The 22,088-nt window shown below is 42.3% G+C and overlaps 1 protein-coding gene across 1 annotated transcript in view; it reads left to right on the top strand.

Moving 5' to 3' along the window:
* RXFP2 (relaxin family peptide receptor 2) overlaps positions 1 to 21,393 on the top strand; it is a 216,408-nt gene extending 195,015 nt beyond the window's left edge. Inside the window, exons 14-17 of the mRNA XM_040340452.1 lie at positions 1,821 to 2,050; positions 6,015 to 6,425; positions 14,400 to 14,618; positions 20,386 to 21,393. Coding sequence (XP_040196386.1) covers positions 1,821 to 2,050; positions 6,015 to 6,425; positions 14,400 to 14,618; positions 20,386 to 20,654 — 1,129 coding nt within the window. The 3' untranslated portion in view covers positions 20,655 to 21,393. The remainder of the gene's footprint in view (positions 1 to 1,820; positions 2,051 to 6,014; positions 6,426 to 14,399; positions 14,619 to 20,385) is intronic.
* Positions 21,394 to 22,088: the final 695 nt, after the last annotated feature.

Below are 22,088 nucleotides of genomic sequence, written 5' to 3'. Positions count from 1 at the left end.
GCATTTTCACTCAACGCACATATGGCAGCCCACCTACCTAAATGGGCTGCCCTGCACACAGCAATGGCCCCAAAGAAGCTTCAGATCTTTTTTTTAGAGTGTAGCTTGGTGCATTTTTTAACTGCGATTTTTCGTGCAGCGCATTTCTGAAATGCAAGCAAATGCACAGATGTGAATGGAGCCTCATTGTACGTGTGTTATCGCACCAATTTCACTTTCAGGACCCACTTACATCTAGCATAGTGGGAGTGCACATTTTTTGTCTGGTTTTTCCTGTGACACGCATAGGGCAGCCTGCTGATTTAAATGGGCTGTGCTATATGTGCCTTATGGGACATGTTGATATTTTGTGGGTTGCGTGTTTTTTAATGTGCGTTTTGCAGCATTTGCCATGTGTTTACTTCTGTGTTTGGTGTGTTAACAAAAGCGCAACTAGTAATTTTAGCTGTATAAGCAAGCAAGCAAGCAAACAGCTCTCGTCACCACTCCAGCCAGAGTGGGCACCACCCACCCGGACAGGTCCCTCTCACCGGCACAGCAGCCAGATTGGCGCATGGAATAAAGTACAGTCTCTGCCTTTATGAGGAGACCTTCCTTTATGAGGAGACACTTTTGGTCCAGAATCCCTTGACACAGGATTCAGCACCCGGATCTCTCCAGACCAACTTCTGCAGAACTTAGACCCGACAGGCGATCACCATCAAGCCTCTCAGTGTATGGTGCATCCTTCGATGAAGTTTCCAGGCCTTCTCCCAAAATACCAGTCTCTTGCATGGTCCTCTCCAGGATAGGTCGCCCCCTGGCCTCCCCTATCAAGTGGCCTCCTCCTAAGCGAAGCCACAACCCCGGACCATTGTGGTCTTGGAGCCAGGATTCAGGAACACGCATCCCAGGCAAGGCGGGCCACGAGGTGCGTAGGACAACAGCGACCGAATGACCTTGCCCCAATGGCGTCTGTCCCTTAAGTACCCCTCCCCAGCATGCACAGCGGGACGATCACTCCCCTGATTTGCTGCCGAGGGGGACACTCAATACACCCTGACTCTGCTACTGCCACCCTTGGCCTGAGATGGCAATAACACCCCCAGACAAACAATGGTGGTTACTCCCAGCACAGCCATGGCTGGAACAGAGGCTAAATTGCCCATAATTACATTTGTCTGAACCAAATAACGACTCAGACCCCCTCTAAACTTACAGCAGCACCTGTTTAACAGGAGCAGGCCGCTACACTACTATTATATACATTTTGTAAATCTAAAGAAGAAACAAGTTCCTGCTATGCAGAGATGTGACAGCTGAGGGTTTTTGTCCACTCCCTTCTACATACTTGTATAAAGATGGCCATACACTATGCAATCTGATTGTGTATTTAGTGAGAAGGGTGATCACTGATTGATTGCATTTCATTTTAAAAAACGTGCAGCTGGGAATGGGAGAGTAGGTGATGCAGGGTGTGTGCTAATGAGGTAAGCTGGTCAACTCCTTCCTGTGTCATGATCTACAGTTTGTAAGGACGTAAGACAGAAGCAATAGATACGTTTGGAATCATGGATGGAAGACAGCAAGGTAAATGTCTGTAGATTTTATGGAAAGCTTTGATATTTTTGCTAAAAAGTACATGAATTGATGCATAGGGGAGCTGGAATTAAAAAAAAAAGTTGAACTTAGCCTTTAAGTTTCTCTGTCAACCCACTAGACAAAAAATAATGAGTGTCAGATATAAATATATGTGCTGTATACATCATTTTGTTTATTTTTAAGGGAGTCTCCTTATTTCCAATCTTGAAATTATGCCTTCTTTTCTTTTTTCTTTAAAGATATTTTGAAAAATTTAGATATTGTTCTTATGCACCTCACGTGCGGGTATGTACACCACTTACAGATGGTATCTCATCATTTGAAAACCTCCTGGCCAACACCATCCTCCGGGTCTTTGTCTGGGTGATAGCCTGCATTACCTGCTTCGGGAACATCTTTGTCATTGGAATGCGATCCTTTATTCAATCAGAAAACAAAACTCACACTATGTCCATAAAGATCTTGTGCTGTAAGTATAAATGTATTCATATTCAGAGCATGGGCGTGCGCACAGGGTGTGCCAGGTGTGCCTGGGCACACCCTAATCACCCTGTGCTGAGCAGATTCCCTCTGCTGTTTGGCTGCAGAGAAAGGGAATCTCTGTCTTTAGTCCCTTTCTCTGTCTGAAAAGTGGTTACATAGTTAGTCAGGTTTAAAAAAGACAAGTCCATCTAGTTCAACCAATAAAAGAGAAAGAAAAATTCTGTTTAGAACCCTGATATTTTACCAAAGCCCCCAGTAATCCTAATAAATTGTAAAAAAAAAAAAAAAAAAAAAGCAAATAAATAAATAATAAAAAATGGTGGAAAAATGTAAATAAAATTAAAATAAAAAATCTGAAAAAAATACACACCTATGATTCAGAGGAATAATATCCTGAATATATAAAAGTGGTGGTTTGCTGTTTTCACTGCAACAAGTCATTATCTGACATAAATTATAACTTTGGACTAAATAAGAAAAATGAGAAATGTAATATAGTCTCTCACTAACATTAACACAGCTGTTTTTGAGGGGTTTTTTTGTGTCTCCTCTAGAACAACATTTTTATTCCTTCCACTAAATATGTTTTTTTTTTTTTTAATTTCCTATAAGGGACCATGCTGTCCAACAAACGTGTCAATAAGAGGGTTGGGACAATGTATTTTGCACTTGCAAGGGTGGTTACAATTACAGTTGCAAGAAAAAGTATGTGAACGATATGGATTTCTGCACAAATTGTTCAAAAAATGTGATCTGATCTTGATCTAAGTCACAACAATAGACAATCACAGTCTGCTTAAACTAATTACACACAAATAATTAAATGTTACCATGTTTTTATTAAACACACCATGTAAACATTCACAGTGCAGGTGGAAAAAGTATGTGAACTCCTAGACTAATCACATCTCCAAGAGCTAATTGGAGTGAGGTGTCAGCCAACTGGAGTCCAATCAATGAGATGAGATTGGAGATGTTGGTTACAGCTGCCCTGCCCTATAAAAAACACACACCAGTTCTGGGTTTGCTTTTCACAAGAAGCATTGCCTGATGTGAATGATGCCTCGCACAAAAGAGCTCTCAGAAGAACTACAATTAAGAATTGTTGACTTGCATGAAGCTGGAAAGGGTTATAAAAGTATCTCCAAAACCCTTGCTGTTCATCAGTCCACGGTAGGACAAATTGGCTATAAATGGAGAAAGTTCAGCACTGCTGCTACTCTCCCTATGAGTGGCCGTCCTGTAAAGATGACTGCAAGAGCACAGCGCAGACTGCTCAGTGAGTTGAAGAAGAATCCTAGAGTGTCAGCTAAAGACTTACAAAAGTCTCTGGCATATGCTAACATCCCTGATACGTAAAACACTAAACAAGAATGGATTTCATGGGAGGATACCACAGAGGAAGCCACTGCTGTCCAAAAAACATTGCTGCACGTTTACAGTTTGCACAATAGCACCTGGATGTTCCACAGCAGTACTGGCAAAATATTCTTGGACAGATGAAACCAAAGTTGAGTTGTTTGCAAGAAACACTCAACACTATGGCCCGGATTCTCGTACGAGTTACGCCGGCGTATCTCCAGATACGCCGTCGTAATTCTGAGTCTGAGTCGTCGTATCTATGCGCCTGATTCTTAGAATCAGTTACGCATAGATTTGTATTAGATCCGACCGGCGTAAGTCTCTTACGCAGTCGTATCTTAAAGTGGAGTTCCACCCATAAATATAACATTACATCAGTAGTTTTAAAAAAATGTCATTAGTCCTATACGAAAACATTTTATTTTTTTAGATGCCTTCAAAGTGTTGTTGCTAGGCAGAATAGTTAATCTTCCCACTTCCTGCACCTAGGTGCTTAATGCTTCCTAACCTACACCGCACAGACTCCTGGGAATGTAGAGGGTGTAACTTTCCAGGAGTCTGTGCACTCCCCAGTCTCAAAGAATCATGTGACTTGGACAGCACAGGTGCTGAAACCTGATCTGACACTGCTTGTGCAGCACTGAGCATGTGCGAGATCTGCAAGGCTGAAATCCAGGAAGTCATACAGTCTGGCTTCATGATGCCCACACTTAAGATGGCCCCAGTCAATTTCTATTTTATAAAGTGTCTAAATGCTGTAACAACCTAACAAAACGGACCTTAGTTTACAGACTAACTTTACTAGAATACATTAAGCTTGTTTATTACAGGGTTATTTATATTTAAAAAGTGAAATTGTGGCCGGAACTCCCCTTTAACTGCATATTTACGCTGGCCGCTAGGGGCGTGTATGCTGATTTACGCCTAGAAATATGTAAATCAGCTAGATACGCGAATTCACGAACGTACGCCCGGCCGACGCATTACAGATACGCCGTTTACGTTAGGCTTTTCCCGGCGTAAAGTTACCCCTGCTATATGAGGCGTAGATGCGGCGTACCAATGTTAAGTATAGACGTTGTTCCCACGTCGAATTTTGAAAATTTTACGTTGTTTGCGTAAGTCGTTCGCGAATAGGGCTGGGCGTCATTTACGTTCACGTCAAAAGCATTGGCTTCTTGCAGGTTAATTTGGAGCATGCGCACTCGGATACTTTCACAGACGGTGCATTGCCCCGTTCGTAAAAAGTGTCATTTACGTGGGGTCACATAAAATTTACATAACACACGCCCACATCTACCACATTTGAATTAGGCGGGCTTACGCCGGCCTATTTACGCTACGCCGCAACTTTTGTTTGAGAATACGGCACTTGCCTGTAAAAGTTGCGGTGGCGTAACTTTAATAGGATACGTTACGCCCGCACAAAGATACGCGATTCTACGTGAATCCAGAAAAAGAGGCACAGCACACCAACATCACAACCTCATCCCAACTGTGAAGTATGGTGGTGGGGGAATCATGGTTTGGGACTGTTTTGCTGCGTCAGGGCCTGGACGGATTGCTATCATCAAAGGAAAAATGAATTCCCAAGTTTATCAAGACATTTTGCAGGAGAACTTAAGGCCATCTGTCCACCAACTGAAGCTCAACAGAAGATCGGTGTTGCAACAGGACAAAGACCCAAAGCATAGTAAATCGACAACAAAATGGATTAAACAGAAGAAAATACGCCTTCTGGAGTGGCCCAGTTAGAGTCCTGACCTCAACCCGATTTAGATGCTGTGGCATGACCTCAAGAAAGCGATTCACACCAGACATCCCAAGAATATTGCTGAACTGAAACAGTTCTGTAAAGAGGAATGATCAGGAATTACTCCTGACTGTTGTGCACGTCTGATCTGAAACTACAGGAAACGTTTGGTTGAAGTTATTGCTGCCAAAGGAGGTTCAACCAGTTATTAAATCCAAGGGTTCACATACTTTTTCCACCTGCACTGTGAATGTTTACATGGTGTGTTCAATAAAAACATGGTAACATTTAATTCTTTGTGTGTTATTAGTTTAAGCAGACTGATTGTCTATTGTTGTGACAGATCACATTTTATGACCAATCTGTGCATAAATCCATATCATTCCAACAGGGTTCACATACTTTTTCTTGCAACTGTATCAGCTTTTATTTATACAACTTTTACTAGCACATTATGTGAAACATACCTAAAAAACGAAGCCTTCCAGCGCCGCGCTTTCACTGCTGAGAGGGCCGGGAGGAAAAGCAAAAAGGCGTTAGCGAATATTAATTTGCTAATGTCACACAACTAGGTGGGCTCAGAGAGCAGTGCCCTGCTCCCCACCTCACCCTTTTTTTAAACCAATTAGAGCCTCAGGCTCTAATCATGTCCTTCAAAAAAATAAAACATTTAAAATCCTTGTGCCAGGCGCCCTGCATGTAGATTAATGGCTGGGCGCATGGATAAGGGGGGCGGTGCCCCTGAGCCCCTAATGTATAGATTGTATAAACATGGGTCAGTTTCATCGAGCTGCCTACAGCACAGTGAAAAATTCACTTCTCTTCTCTCCAACAGGTGCTGACTGTCTGATGGGCGTCTATCTGTTTTTTATTGGAGTGTTTGATGTTAAGTACCGGGGTCAGTATAAAAAGCATGCCTTGCTATGGATGGAAAGCCTACAATGCAGAAGCCTTGGATTTCTTGCCATGCTGTCCACAGAAGTATCGGTTCTGCTTCTGACCTATTTGACTTTGGAGAAGTACCTAGCTATTGTATTTCCATTCAGCAACATTCGTCCAGGCCGACGGCAGACACTTGTAATTTTGATGGCGATATGGGTCATTGGATTTATAATTGCTGTAGTTCCATTTTGGAATGAAGACTTTTTTGGAAACTACTACGGAAAAAATGGGGTTTGTTTCCCTTTGTATCCGGATCAAACAGAAGAGCCTGGAGGCAAGGGATATTCTTTGGGAATATTTCTAGGTGAGTTATATTGTCATTTGCAAGTCACCTCTTCCCTGTGAGGGTCAAGGACATTCTCTACCTAAGAAAAGAGAAGGTGGACATGTAGCAATTCACTTACCAGACGATGCTGATGCTGTCCAGTGTACATTCTAAAGATTCTTGCAAGAAGGAAGGCCTTTATTGCAATTAATAGACATAGTGGGGGAGATTTACTAAACCTGGAGCACTCAGAAGCTGGTTCAGCTGTGCATGGTAGCCAATCAGCTTGTAACTTCAGCGTGTTCAATTACCCTACGTTCACATTGAATGCGGCTTTAAAATCATGTAACTTTATCTGAAATCACAGAATTTCAAAGCTGCATGTCAGTGTGACTTCAGGTGCAACTTTGAAGACATCTGTGCGGCTTCATGCACAGATGTCTATGCAAGTCGCACCTGAAATCGCCAAAAGTAGTGCAGGAACTACTTTTTTCAAATAGATGCGGCACTGCAAAGTCGGCGTCACACTGCTTTGAAAATTGCCATTGCTGACATTATGGTGCAACTTGTCATGCAATTTGGACTGTCAAATCATATCACAAGTCGCTCCAGTGTGAACAAGGGCTTAAGCTTTGTCAATAAAACCTGGAAGCCAATTGGTTTCTAAGCAAAGTTGCAATAACATTTTTTCCCACTCACAAGTTTCTCAATTCACTGCAAAGTCCCACAATAACTTTACATATCATGCAAGCAAAGTATAGGCATAGGTGTGCGCAGCCTATTGTATAAGGGTGTGCACCCCAAAGCTCAAACACACACGCATGTGTCTATATGTATGTGCGTGTCAGTAGGGCAGATATTGGTGTCAGTAGGACAATGGATGGTGTCAGCAGAGCAGTGGACTTTGTCAGTAGGGCAGAGGGTGGTGTCAATAGAGCAGTGGCTGGTGTTAGTAGTGAAGGGATTGGTGTCAGTAGCTTTTTATTTTTATTATTTTAATAAAAAAAAATTAGGAGCCCCATTGGGAGGCTTCGATGAAAAATCAGGGGTCTAAGTAGAAAGGGATTGAGGACAGAGATTTCCCAGTCCGTTTCTCTGCAGCCTTATGCACCGCACAGTGAATGAATGGCAAGTGCTCTGTGCTAAGCAGCTTCCTGTTCATCCCCCCCGGGCAGCAGGGGGGATCTGTGGCATACTGGGTGATTAGGGTGAGCCCAGGCACACCTGGCACACCCTGTGCGCTCGCCTATGAGTATAGGATTACTAGCCCAATACTTTCACATGGAGCCGGGAATTGAGTCCATAGCTCTGTGGAAGCTAGCTTCAGCAAATCAGTTTTTTAGATTACATGAGGCTTTATTTCTGGCATTAGAACAGAGTAATGCTGATAAAAGGAATGAAGAAGACAACTGGCTAGGATTGGGGGGGGGGGGTCAAGTGACCCTTTTGCTTTGCCCTCTATATATATCTGCAGAATATAATTCACCTTGAATATGTGGATGGTGAAATAAGTACATTTTTTTTTTTTCATTTAACCCACTGGTTAAATTAAAAAAACTGACCTGTATATGGCCAGACTAGATGGCTGTGGCAGAAGATCTAAGGTGGTGTTTAGGCCGGGGGATGGTCACATGTTCCTATCAGTACTCACCACAACATACACAGCTAGATGGAAAGAGAAAGAGAGAAGGATTGATATGTAGAACACAGACTACCCAAGAGTGTTATATATGAGAAAAATTGCCACTTCTAAGGAATCCCTTTTAGAGTGTACATTCTGCTATAATCCTGTCCTAGAGAAGAACTGCAGTTATTCACATAGCATGCTTCCTTGGATACAGTGCCCATAATCCACAATAGTAACACCCACGCACTATATTGTGGGTGTACAGGGTGCAAAGATCAGGAGTGTGCTGTGTATAGGGTGCAAAGATCAGGAGTGTGCGGTGTACAGGGTGCAAAGATCAGGAGTGTGCTGTGTATAGGGTGAAAAGATCAGGAGTGTGCAGTGTACAGGGTGCAAAGATCAGGAGTGTGCGGTGTACAGGGTGCAAAGATTAGGAGTGTGGGGTGTACAGGATGCAAAGATCAGGAGTGTGTGGTGTACAGGTGCAAAGATTAGAAGTGTAAAGTGCATAGGGTGCAAAGATCAGAAGTGTGCAATGTAAATGGTGCAATGATCAGGAGTGTGCAGTGTACAGGGTGCAAATATGAGGAGTGCACATGCTGCAAAGATCAGGAGTGTGCGATGTACATGCTGCTAGATATGTGCATTCCCGTTCGTACGAATGTTATTTTCGTACGAAAATGTTAATTTTCGTACCCGCAGAATAATGTGTACATACGATAAAATTAAAGCACCAAAATACGAAAACGACGGGATTACGAATGAGCCGCATTACGAACAACCGCAAATACGAACGAACGATCTGACGAAAATACGACAAAACGAAAACGGCAAAAGAACGAAAATTACATCTATAACAAAAGATTTGCATTCTGTATCCTATTTGAATCCCCTCTCTGCTCGTATCCTCAGCCGCATGTCCACATGACACCTACAACAAAAGATTTGCGTTCTGTATTTTGTTTGAATTCCCTCTCTGCTCGTATCCTCAGCCGTATGTTCACACGACATCCACAACAAAAGATTTGCATTCTGTATCCTGTTTGAATCCCCTCTCTGCTCGTATCCTCAGCCGTATGTTCACATGACATTACATCTATAACAAAAGATTTGCATTCTGTATCCTATTTGAATCCCCTCTCTGCTCGTATCCTCAGCCGCATGTCCACATGACACCTACAACAAAAGATTTGCATTCTGTATTTTGTTTGAATTCCCTCTCTGCTCGTATCCTCAGCCGTATGTTCACACGACATCCACAACAAAAGATTTGCATTCTGTATCCTGTTTGAATCCCCTCTCTGCTCGTATCCTCAGCCGTATGTTCACATGACATCCACAACAAAAGATTTGCATTCTGTATCCTGTTTGAATCCCCTCTCTGCTCGTATCCTCAGCCGTATGTTCACACAACATCCACAACAAAAGATTTGCACTCTGTATCTTGTTTGAATCCCTTCTCTGTTCGCACCCTCAGTCGTATGCTCACACGACATCCACAACAAAAGACCCGCACCCTGTATTTTGAATTCCTTTTTTCTGTTCGTATTTTGGATTCAACAGAATGCAAATCTTTTTTTTTTGTGCACATGTCTACATGCTGCAAAGATCAGGAGTGTGCGGTGTACAGGGTGCAAAGATCAGGAGTGTGTGGTGTACAGGGTGCAAAGATCAGGAGTGTTTGGTGTACAGGGTGCAAAGATCAGGAGTGTGTGGTGTAGAGGCTGCAAATATCAGGAGTGTGTGGTGTAGAGGCTGCAAATATCAGGAGTGTGTGGTGTAGAGACTGCAAAGATCAGGAGTGTGTGGTGTAGAGGGTGCAAAGATCAGGAGTGTGTAGTGTACAGGGTGCAAATATCAGTATTTGCGGTGTACAGGGTATAAAGATCAGGAGTGTGCGGTGTACAGGGTGCAAAGAACAGGATTGTGCGGTGTACAAGGTGCAGAGATCAGAATTTGCAGTGTACAAGGTCTAAAGATCAGGAGTGTACAGGGTGCAAAGATCTGTATTATGCTATGTGCAGGGTGCAAAGATCAGAATTGTGTGGTGTACAGGGTGCAAAAATCAGAAGTGTGTGGTGTACAGGGTACAAAGATCAGGAGTGTGCAGTGTACAGGATGCAAAGATCACCTGTCGCTTTCAAATCCCCATCCCTCTTGACATCCCTTTTTTAGAGCAAGCCCCCATCCACCCTCCCAGTAAAAAAAACCTTCTTCCCTACCAGCACATTACCCCCCTTCTCCCTCCAAATTCCCCATAAATCCTTTTGTTTTCATCCCAACAAATCCCCAAACCTCCCTCCAACACAGACCTCAGACACAGTGCGGCACCATGCAGGGTGGGAGATGTTCTTCCTCCCAGGCTCCTCCTCAAGGTGGTCTGTCATGAGACAAAAAAGAGCCTAGGAGGAGCCTAGAGAAATCTGTCTGGGCGATGTTACCCTTGGCTGAGAAGTAGTAGCCTGCGGAGGGAGATGCCGAGGGTGACCAGCGATAACGATGTCACATGCAACACCCCCTCCCTTACAGAACACTAGATTTACCCGGACAAGCTTCATTGAAGCCACCCATAAGAAGAATAAATGAGTTGTAGGAGAGAGATTGTCGGGGAAGAGAGTGTAGGTAGGAGTGGAGCAGAGAGATCAGGAAGCTGTCAAATGGCGGTGAAATGACATGTCAGGGAGTGGGGGTCGCAGTGGTGCCCCTCTCAGTGTGGTGCCTGGGGCACATGTTCCCCCTGCCTCCCCAGTTTTGGCCCTGGCTAAAGTGCACAGGGTCACAGGAGCAGGAAATACACTAAAGTACTAGGGAGGTTTACAAGGCCTTAGAAAGCACTGGAGAATACAGTAGTGTTGCTCACGAATATTCGCATTGCGAATATTCGTTACGAATATGGCATATTCGAATATTCGCGAATAACTCGAATTTCGTGGCCAATATTCGCTATTCCGAATATTCGTATTTTCTCTTTCGTTCATAGACGGACACAGCCTTCATTGACCTTAGGGTTATGCTTCTTCCTACCAGGAGATTTAGGCAGAATTCTACAGCACTTAAGGTGTTAAAAACTTTCCTTCATGCCGCTCCTCCCAGGGGGCGTGGCTCCCCCAGGCATAACCCCCACTCTGCTCTAGCAGCTTCAGTTTGTTTCTGCCTAACCGTCAGGAGAGTCAGGCTCTCTCTGGAGTCCTGGACTCTGGAGTTTTTCTTGCAATTTTCTTGCGATTTTTCTTGCGATTTTTCTCGCTTTTTATTATTTTGTTCCTGCATTTTTGAATCCTGCGATTCTTCTATCAACAGCCGACTGGGTGACAGGCTGGGTCCTCGACCCTTGTAGTTCCCCCAGGTTCGGCCTTCGAGCGTGTGCCGGCCCTCAGCTCAGCTTTGGGACGTCCACGACAGGCCCCTTTGCTCCAGGGGCGGCCGGGGAACTTCGGTTCTAGGGCACACATATGACCGGTCTTTATGGCCTTGTCACAGTGTGTCTGGCCGACAGCCATGCCGTTTAGCGGACGTTGGTTCTGTCTGGGATACCTCCAGCCGGTAGTCGCAGGACAGGTAAGTAGTGACCCTTGCTCAGGTAAGTGGTCTGGCTGGAATTTTCCCTGGGGAGGTCGACTGAGGGTTCGCCCTGCTTTCCTCTCTCCCTTATTCCTCTCCTTCCTTCCCTTTTGGGTAGCGGCTGTGAGGGGGTTTTTTTCTGGGGTCTCTTTATTATCACCGGGGCCTGTGTGTTAGCTGGGGCTGTGTGTGTTCACTGCAGGGGGCTGTAGTGTTCTCTGCGGGACTTGTGTGCTGTTTTACTATGCTGCTGTGGCTGCTGGCTGTCTGTTTTAAAAAAAAAAAAAAAAAAAAAAAAAATTTTTTTGAAAAGTGCGCCACGGCCGCCATTTTGCCGTAGTCGCGCCTTGTATATCTCGGCGGCCATTTTCTTGTGGTCCTTGGCAGTTTTTTTGCATTACGGCGGCCATCTTTAATTTTCGTTTGTCCTCGTGTGGCCGTTTTAGCGCTCGGAGAGACCGCGAATCTCTCCGTGGGGACTGTCAGCAGCGCAGCCGGCTTCTCAGCACATCATCAGGCTCCTCTCAGCGCGATGCACCAGGCGGGGTGTGCTAGAGTACCTGCCCTTCAGGCATTTGACTCTGGGTTCTAGCCCAGGAAGGTCTGCGTTGTCACGTGGCCGTGGCTCGTCGTGGGCATTTCCACTGTGATTTTTTCTGGTAGCAATTACCTCGATCAGACTAGTGTTTGTCTGAACTGGAGGCCTTGTCTTGCATGGCTCCCTGCTTGGTCATCCATAAGGATGAGGTGGTGCTGCGGCGCAGCCGTCTTTTCTCCCCAAGGTGGTTTCGGCTTTTCACGTTGGTGTGGACATTGTTCTTCCATCCTTATGTCCTTGGCTGAAATGGAGGGAGGTGGCCACTTTTACATCCTCTGGATGTGATTCGGGCCCTACGTATGTACTTATCTGCTACGATTCCGTTCCGGAAGTCGGTCTCACTGTTCGTGTCGCTGGCTGGTTCTACCAGGGGGCCTGGTAGTCTCGTCGGCCACCTTTTTCCGGGGTGGATCCGACGGATTGTGCTTCAGGCCTATGCCCTGAAGGGGCAGGCGCCTCCCTTTTGGGTTACGGCGCATTCGACCAGGGCGATCGGGGCCTCTTGGGCTTTCTGACATCATGCCTCTGTGTTACAGGGGTGTATGGCAGCGACCTGGTCGTCGTTCCACACTTTTTCTAAGTCTTAAAGGTGCATGTGAGTGCATCTTCTGATGCCTCCTTCGGCCGCAGGGTGTTACAGGCGGCAGTTTACGGTTGGAGTTCCTCCGTTGAGTAACTCCGGTTTTGTTTGGGGTGTAACCTGTTTTTGCTGTGTTATTTTCCCACCCCTCTAATTTTTTTGACACTGCTTGGGGACGTCCCTAAGGTCAATGAAGGCTGTGTCCGTCTATGAACGAAAGAGAAAAAAGGATTTTTGTACTCACCGTAAAATCCATTTCTCTGAGTTCATAGACGGACACAGCACCCACCCCTCCTTGGTTTGTACTGCTTGTTACGAACTGAAGCTGCTAGAGCAGAGTGGGGGTTATGCCTGGGGGAGCCACGCCCCCTGGGAGGAGCGGCATGAAGGAAAGTTTTTAACACCTTAAGTGCTGTAGAATTCTGCCTAAATCTCCTGGTAGGAAGAAGCATAACCCTAAGGTCAATGAAGGCTGTGTCCGTCTATGAACTCAGAGAAATGGATTTTACGGTGAGTACAAAAATCCTTTTTTTTCAATTTTATTTTTAAAACAGATCACATCCTAGTGATCTCCATCGACGTCTAAAAGCATTGCTGGTATGATTAGAGACCCTGGGCCGAGTAGCTAAGCTGAGGCGATCCTTTTATGTTGCCGAATATTCGCAATCGCAAATATTCGATTTCCGAATATTCGCGAATACTTTCTCCGCCCTTCTTTTGCATCAGAGCCAATCAGAGTTCTCCTACCACAGTTGTCATAGGAGAGAGTGGAGTGTTTCTGTGCGTTTTTCCAGTGTATCACATCTTCAAAGAATTTTCCATCTTTTGTCCCGTGTCATCATCATTTGCATTTCACCTCTTTAATGAGAATAATAACTGTTTAACATAAAGACATTTAAGAGATTTCAACGTAAACGGTTTACTTGTATTTTCCAAATCTATGGTTATTCAATATTTATTAAACTAATCAATATACAAATTGGTCAAAGTAAACCCTCAAATCTATATAATAATGTATTTATTTTATTAATACCTTGTTAGTTGCAGGGTCCATTACGTAAAACCACACTTTTTCCAAAGGGCAGGTGAAATTGAATGTTTCAAAATTTCGCAATCAATTTCCCATTCGCATTAGCGAAATTTCGCAATCAGTTTCGCATTCGCATTAGCGAAATTTTGCAAAAAAAATTTTTTGATAAAATATCACGAATATTCGATTTTAGCGAATATTTCACGAATATTCGGCTATATATTCGTGATATATCGCGAAATCGAATATGGCGTATTCCGCTCAACACTAGAATACAGCAGAGTTACACTGAGACACTGGGGCGGACACATTGCTCAATTGCTGAGCCACGTGCCAACTATCTGTTTATCACAGTATCGCCTCTGTGACTAGTTGTGGCACTGGCAGAACCCAGAAGCTGGCTACCCCACACAGAGAGGAAAGCCCAGCACTAGGGTTTTATTAGAGTGTGACACAAATGCAGGTTCTAATGCTTTATCTTTTGTTTTCATAAACTAGTTATTGGTTAGATTAGAGCATAACTGTTATATTATCAAAAATAAGCAATATACTTGGAATGAAACAGCCTAGACCAGTTTATTGATGCCATTTTTTTTCTTTTTACTTCGTACTAATAGGTGTTAACCTGGTCGCCTTTATTATTATAGTCTTCTCCTATGTCAGCATGTTCTGTTCCATACAGAAGACAGCTCTGCAGACCTCAGAAATAAGGAGCCACATTCACATGGATGTCGCCGTTGCCAACAGATTTTTCTTCATAGTGTTTTCAGATGCCGTGTGTTGGATTCCGGTGTTTCTTCTGAAGATTCTTTCCTTGTTCCATGTCGATATCCCAGGTATATGCAATATAACCAAGTGTTATTTTACTTAACAGAAATGCTTACAGGTCTTGTTTGGGTATTTCAATTCACAGATAATTTGAATGATGGCGGTATTCTGTGCCACTCCATCTCATATCTGTATCTACAGGACAATTAAGAAAAAAACTATTCTGACCACTGTTAAATTTGGGTTCTCCAGGGACACCTTGTTTCTGAGCCTGTACCAGATATCTATATAACTAACACACTGATGGGTTAATCATCTTGGATAATTTTCCTGTATCAATCTCTGGCAGCTTGAAGGCACTGAAAGAAAATGGGCCTGCTCTTCAGTTGGGTTAATGACCTCATCCTCCTGACAAAATCTCAAATATAGCTCTTACATTTAAACGGCTTAACAGCCCACAGAAAAACGGTGTTTGTATTATAACTAAAGCTAAGCAGTTAGGAATTGCCAATAAAGTGTTTAGTTCTTGCAAGAGATGGAATAGTAAAAGAGCAAAAATATATAAACATATTACAAGACAATTTTATGGTACAGTTTATAGATGCCCTAGAAATAATGCTCTCTGGACCTGTTAATCTCAAACAATAAGGAGCTTATCACAAATGTTCAAATAAAAGTAAATCTGTGTAGCAGTAACTATATTATGATATGATTTCGATTTAATTGAAGTTGTAAAAACTCTTAATTTTCCAATGCTTAGGGCTGCTCTCCAAGACTTGGACTGAGAGATAATATTTTTAGCTAAGGAACGAGAACAGAAATGGGAATGTTTCAAATCGACTGTACGCAAACACACTGCTAAATATATTCCAATATGTTCAGAAAGCTAATGTGGCTCACGTGCAATGCTAAAAAAAAAAACACAAAGAATAAGAAAAAGGCATTTCAATTAGATTTTAGAACAAGAACATGGCAGGACTTTGCACACAGGACTTTACAAAACAAAAATAATTTTCCAATACTCCTACCAGTTAGCAGTAAAAAGAAAATCAAATGCTACAGTCTTAAATTGGAGTTAAAATCAGAGCTTTTAGTTGCATAATATTTGTAAAATGTCAAATCTGCACTGCTTCATTAACGACCCTCTGTATAGTGCAGTCCTAACTCTAATCTATGAAATCTCCATGTTGGAACATAAATAGCAATGGGTAAAGTAAGGGAAGATATGCCTGGAAGAAGCCCATTCCCCCTAGAGGCACAGCGAGATAATTATAACATGTTTGTAATTTATTTTATTTTTTTAATCAAACATTTACAACCACTTTAGTGAATACCTTAAGCTAACCACACACTCTATAACTTGACTTCAGTGCCTTGAAAACGTATTCATACCCCTTAAAATGTTCCATATTTTTTCATATTACAACCAAAAACATAAATGTATTTTATTGGGATTTTATGTGATAGACCAACACAAAGTGGCACATAATTGTGAAGTGGAAGAAAATTGATAAATGGCTTAATTTTTTTTTTTTACAAATAAATGTCTGAAAAGTGTGGTGCGCATTTGTATTCAGTCCCCTTTACTCTGATACCCCCAACTAAAATCTAGTGGAACCAATTGACTTCAGAAGTCACCAAATTTGTAAATGGAGTCCACCTGTATGTAATTTAATCTTGTTATAACTATGGCTGTTCTGTGAAGCCCTCAGAGGTTTGTTAGAGACCCTTAGTGAACAAACAGCATTATGAAGGCCAAGGAACACACCAGACAGGTCAGGGAAAAAAGTTGTGGAGAAGTTTAAAGTAGGGTTAAGTTATACGAAAATCTCCTAAGCTTTGAACATCTCACAGAGAACTGTTCAATCCATCATTCGAAAATTGAAACATATGGCACATCTGCAAACCTACCAAGACATGGCCGTCCATCTAAACTGACAAGCTGGGCAAGGAGAGCATTAATCAGAGAAGCAGCCAAGAGACCCATGGTAACAGCTCAGGTGGGAGGATCTTTCCACAGGACAACTATTAGGCTGCATTCACACCTGAGCGTAGGTTGTTCGGTCGTTTTTTCCGTCGTTTTTTTCTGGCGTTTTGTCGCGCGTATTCATGCTTATTTGCGCGTTTGCATACAGCGTAGTCCGACGTTTTTGTACTTCAACGTTTTTTATTTTAGCCAATAGGAAAAATTATCATCTTTTCATCACTTGTTGCTATGTTTGTAGATTCTTTTTATCTTCTGCCTGGGTGAAATGTTCTATTGATTAAAGCGACAAAACGCCCGTAGCAAATGCTTGTTGTTGCGCTAGTCGCTTGAATCGAGCGTTTCCATTACTTTCTATGGGAAATAGAAACGCTCAAAAACGCCCAAACCGCCCGATTCGCGCAACAAAAAAGGGTCCGGAACTTGTTTGAGCTTCAGGCGTTCGGCGTCAGGCGTTTTGGAGTGGAGATGTGAACCATCTCCATAGGGAATAATGTATTTTTTCCCCTCTAGCGTTTGAGCGTTGCGCTTCAGGCGACAAAACGCTCAGGTGTGAATGCAGCCTTAGTCGTGCACTCCACAAATCTGGCCTTTATGAAAAGTGGCAAGAAGAAAGCCATTGTGAAAAGAAAGCCATAAGAAGTCCTGTTTGCAGTTTGTGAGAAGCCATGTGGGAGACACCGCAAACATGTGGAAGAAGGTGCTCTGGTCAGAGGAGACCAAAATTGAACTTTTTGGCCTAAAAGCAAAACGCTATGTGTGGCGGAAAACTAACACTGCACTTCAACCTGAACACACCATCCCCACCGTGAAAAATGGTGGTGGCAGCATCATGTTGTGGGGATGCTTTTCTTCAGCAGGGACAGGGAAGCTGGTCAGAGTTAATGGGAAGGTGGATGGAGCCAAATACAGGGCAATCTTAGAAGAAAACATGTTAGAGTCTGCAAAAGACTTGAGACTGTGGCAGAGGTTTACCATCCAGCAGGACAAACGACCCTAAACATACAGCCAGAGCTACAATGGAATGGTTTAGATCAAAGCATATTCATGTGTTATGCCGCGTACACACGATTGGGAAACCCGACATGAAAACCGAGGACCGGCTTGGTCCCTTTTCCCCCCATGTACACACGGCCGGTTTTCCCGTCATGTTTTCTCTTGGTCGAGAAAACCAGCTGTGTGTAGGCTCCACTGCAGTGTTTCCCTATGGGAAACTTGCTGAGGAAAAAACGGTGCGATTCGCGCCGAGAAAAATTGAAACATGTTCTAAATTTTTTCGCCATGATTTTCTGCGGTTTTCTGATCTGGAAAACTGCTGGAGAGCCTACACATGGCTGGTTTTCTCGTCCAAGAGAAAACATGACAGTTTTCTCGATGAGAAAACTGATCGTGTGTACGTGGCTTTAGAATGGCCCAGTCAGAGTCTAGACCTAAATCCAATTGAGACATGAAATTTGCTGTTCACAGACGCTCTCCATCCAGTCTGACAGAGCATGAGCCATTTTGCAAAGAAGAATGGGCTAGATGTGCAAAGCTGGTAGAGACATCCCCAAAAAGACTTGCAGCTGTAATTGCAGTGAAAAGCGGTTCTACAAAGTATTGGCTCAGGGGGCTGAGTACAAATGCTTTTTTTTATGTAAAAAATGTTAAAAAACATTTATAATTTTCCTTCCACTTCACTATTATGTATTATCTATCCCATACAATTCCAATAAAATACATTTACACTTTTGGTTGTAGCATGACAAAATGTGGAAAATTTCAAGGGGAATGAATCCTTTTTTAAGGCACTGTATTTAATTTCCTTTAGATTTGCCAATAATTATGCAGTGTAGTGGGTCTGCCTGGTTTGATAGACTGGAAGGCATGGCAACAATCTGGAACCTTTTTTTACAGGAATATATTACTATGTGTTGTATCCTTAACATAATGAGGGGTTAATATGTGCCCTGCCATCCTAAGCCATGGCCTATGTTGGCTTTTTAGAAAGTTGGCTCTGAGAACTTGGAGTCAGTTAAGTCTCTTTGCTTGTATTATCTGTTAAATATAAGAATTAGGTGAGGTATGACCAATTCACTCTGCTGTGTCCTACCACTGCTGCTTTATTGTCAAATCAGAAGAATGAGAGTGTGTTTCTGACCAAAGTGTGCTGCCACAGTGAAGCCCAATGACCTAAATAACGTATGTTGTCTGGTAAGGATGACTGCATCACAAAGCTGGCTTCACAAAATGACAACATTTTTGGAATGTAAACAGTTGCAAACTGCATTTAGCTGTTTGTCTGCAGTTCAGCTTTAAAGTGTACTTTTTATTAGGAAAAAAGCACAACAATAATGCTTACCAGCCCTGCTTCCAGTAATGTCAGACTCTTGTTCTCTCTATTTTCGAACTAGGTTCCTTTAAGCTAGTGCATTGTTGGTTCGCTTACCTTTTCCTTCCATTTCCCTTCTAAATGTTTTTTTTTCTTTGTTTTCTTTGTCTGAATTTCTCACTTCCTGTTCCTCCTTAGTAAGCTGTTCAGTCAGCTGTTCTGGCTGACTAAACACCGCTCGGATAATGGTGGCAAGCTTACTGAGGAGAAACAGGAAGTAAGAAATTCAGACAAAGAAAAAAAAATTTATAGCCAGATTCAGAAAGATTGGCTTAACTTTGTGCAGGCGTAGCATATAGCATATACGCTACGCCGCTGTAAGTCAGAGAGGCAAGTGCTGTATTCACAAAGCACTTGCCTCCTAAGTTACGGCAGCGTAGCGTAAATGGGCCAGCGTAAGCGCGCCTAATTCAAATTGTGAAGAGGTGGGCGTGTTTTATGTAAATAAACCATGACCCCACGTAAATGACGTTTTGAACGAACGGACGTATACCAGTGCGCATACTCCAAATTACGCCGCAAGGACTTATTGGTTTCGACGTGAACGTAAATTACGTCCAGCCCCATTCACGGACGACTTACGCAAACGACGTAAAATTTTCAAAATTCGACGCGCGACCGACGTCCATACTTAACATTGGCTAGGCCAGCTTTTTGGTGGAATAACTTTACGCCTGAAAACGCCTTACGTAAACGGCGTATCTTTACTGCGACGGGCAAGCGTACGTTCGTGAATAGGCGTATCTCGCTGATTTACGCATTCTAGGCGTAAATCATCATTCACGCCCCTAGCGGCCGGCCTAAATAGACAGCTAAGATACGACGTCATTTTAACTCTTTCTGAATCTAGCTAACAGAAGGGAAATTGAAGGAAAAGGTAAGTGGACCAACAATGCACTAGCTTAAAGCAACCTATTTAGAAAATAAAAAACAAACCTTTAAAACCCCTTTAAAAGTTCTGGGTGTACCAGCCTGCAACTCTCACTATGCCCTGTGGTTCCACCCTCTAGCCTTTTCAATACTATTGTATGAGATCTTTTTACAAGTTGCATTTTTTTATTTAATTTTGTTTAAGCATTTTAAGCTGCTTCAGTAATTTAATAAAATATTTTTTTTTTTTACAATCTCATTTTTAATTCCTGCACAAACAGGCTGTAAACGATGGAAAATTATATTACATACACTAAATCTTACAAAAGAAACAAACAATTCTATGATAAATGTTTTTTGTTGTCATAACTATTTAGAAAGCACCAGGCAAATCAGGAAAACAGATGGTGCACATTATAGTAAAAAAAAATTATGAAGGCTATACAAAATATACTTTATCTAAATTGGATTATCCCTTTATCCAGCCATTGTGACAATATGGGAATATGGTTATATGGACATTGTTATATGTCAAGCACATCTTAATGTTCTGTAACATGCATTATTCGCGCTATAGCTTCAATCTGTGTTTATTTTCTTGTAATTGCAGGCACTGTAACCTCTTGGATCGTGATATTCATTTTGCCGATTAACAGTGCGCTGAACCCCATCCTTTACACATTAACTACAAGCTTCTTCAAAGAGAAACTTAAACAGCTGCTACATAGACAGCGCAGGAGATCCATATTTAGGAATGACCGGAAGAGTTTGTCCACATCACTGGTATGGAATGAGGATCCCAATGTCCAGCATTCCAATCTTAAACTTGGCTTTCTCCGTAAAATGTCTTCTGGCGAAACTGTTGTTAAGACGACATGATATACAGAGAAGCTTAACTGGATAATGTCTCAACTTATCACACCTACCTGCATCTTTGTACGAGGGAAAAACTAAAAATATGAATGTTTCGGAAAACATTAACATATCCACCCACAACTCTTTTTCAGACGGGGATGGAAAACAACTGTGATCAAATTGCCTTTACCTGTCCAGATAAGCATTGTCTTTACTGGAACCATTTTGCTACTATTATTTTAAACTACCAATGAAGCTAGTGTGCTTTCTTCCATATTGGGCTTTTGTACATTTTTTTTTATTATTTCCATCCAGCTTGGCCTCTTTTCTTATAATATTGGAGGATTTTGAAATGCAGTCTCTAAAGACTCAATAATGTACAATATAATGACTCTATACTCTCCTTATAGGAGAACATAATTATTCCTGTTAAACAACTGCTTATTTATATATAGAACTATTTCTATATTCCATTGTTACATTTTGTTAAGAATAAGAAATGCAGTTTTCTATAAAACATGGGACAACTATGTGCAGTATAAGCTAAATGGACAATGTTAAATCAAAGGACATCTATGGTATTTCTGCACATTGTTTTATATAGCCAGGCACAAAATCTCAGGAGAACATTAGTGGTCTGTAAAAAACTCCATATGACCAGCAGGCATATCACCATGTATGCTTTATATGAATGTGAGTATATAAAATACATACCAGGGCAGTAATAAAGGCAGCCATTCACCAATAGGCCTTTGTAACAATATCAATGTCCACTCCTGATTTGTTATATTAGTGCAGTTTTACCTCTCAGAAATTACTTGATTTGTATTATTTGCTTATATTCACTCCTTGTCAGAGCAGACAAGTAAGAGAGTAAGACAAGGCTGAGAGTCTGCCTCCTGCCGGAGGTCAATGTTAATAACAGATATCAAGAAAACCAAAGGCTATGTTAAATAACAGTTTTGCTCTCATCCAGCAGTCCAAACCTAGTGTCAGCTCAAAGCTTAAAGGATATCTAAGCCAAAGACCTTTTTTTTCTTTAATTATCACAGCTTACTATTCCTTAGATGTGGTGGCAGTATTAATTTTAATTTTTTAGGCTATATACGTTTTCATTGTACCGTACACAGAAAATCATTGTTCATCTTGCCAGAAATGCAGTGTAAGAATGGCTCCCTCCAAACATTCTGGGGAACAAGTAATCTTATCCACCCCAGGATGTTATTTTCAAGTTTACCAGGTGAACAAAAGGATGAAAAAAATGCATTCACCTAATCATTGGTATACTCCAATATATGTGTTTTCGTTGAGGGGGGTATATACAGTTTGAGATAGGTCAGCCTCCATGGGAACCTTACAGATTGACACAAAGCTGACATTTTCTTTCTAAATTATCTTTGTGAATGCAGAGTATCAGCAGCATGCACACCAATTCTTGAGAAATAAGGTTGCACGTAC

The sequence above is a fragment of the Rana temporaria genome, chromosome 2 (assembly GCF_905171775.1).
Source record: "Rana temporaria chromosome 2, aRanTem1.1, whole genome shotgun sequence".
Taxonomy (NCBI): Eukaryota; Metazoa; Chordata; class Amphibia; order Anura; family Ranidae; genus Rana; species Rana temporaria.
Note: the sequence above shows the minus strand (reverse complement) of the source record. Positions and strands in the feature narration are given on the sequence as shown.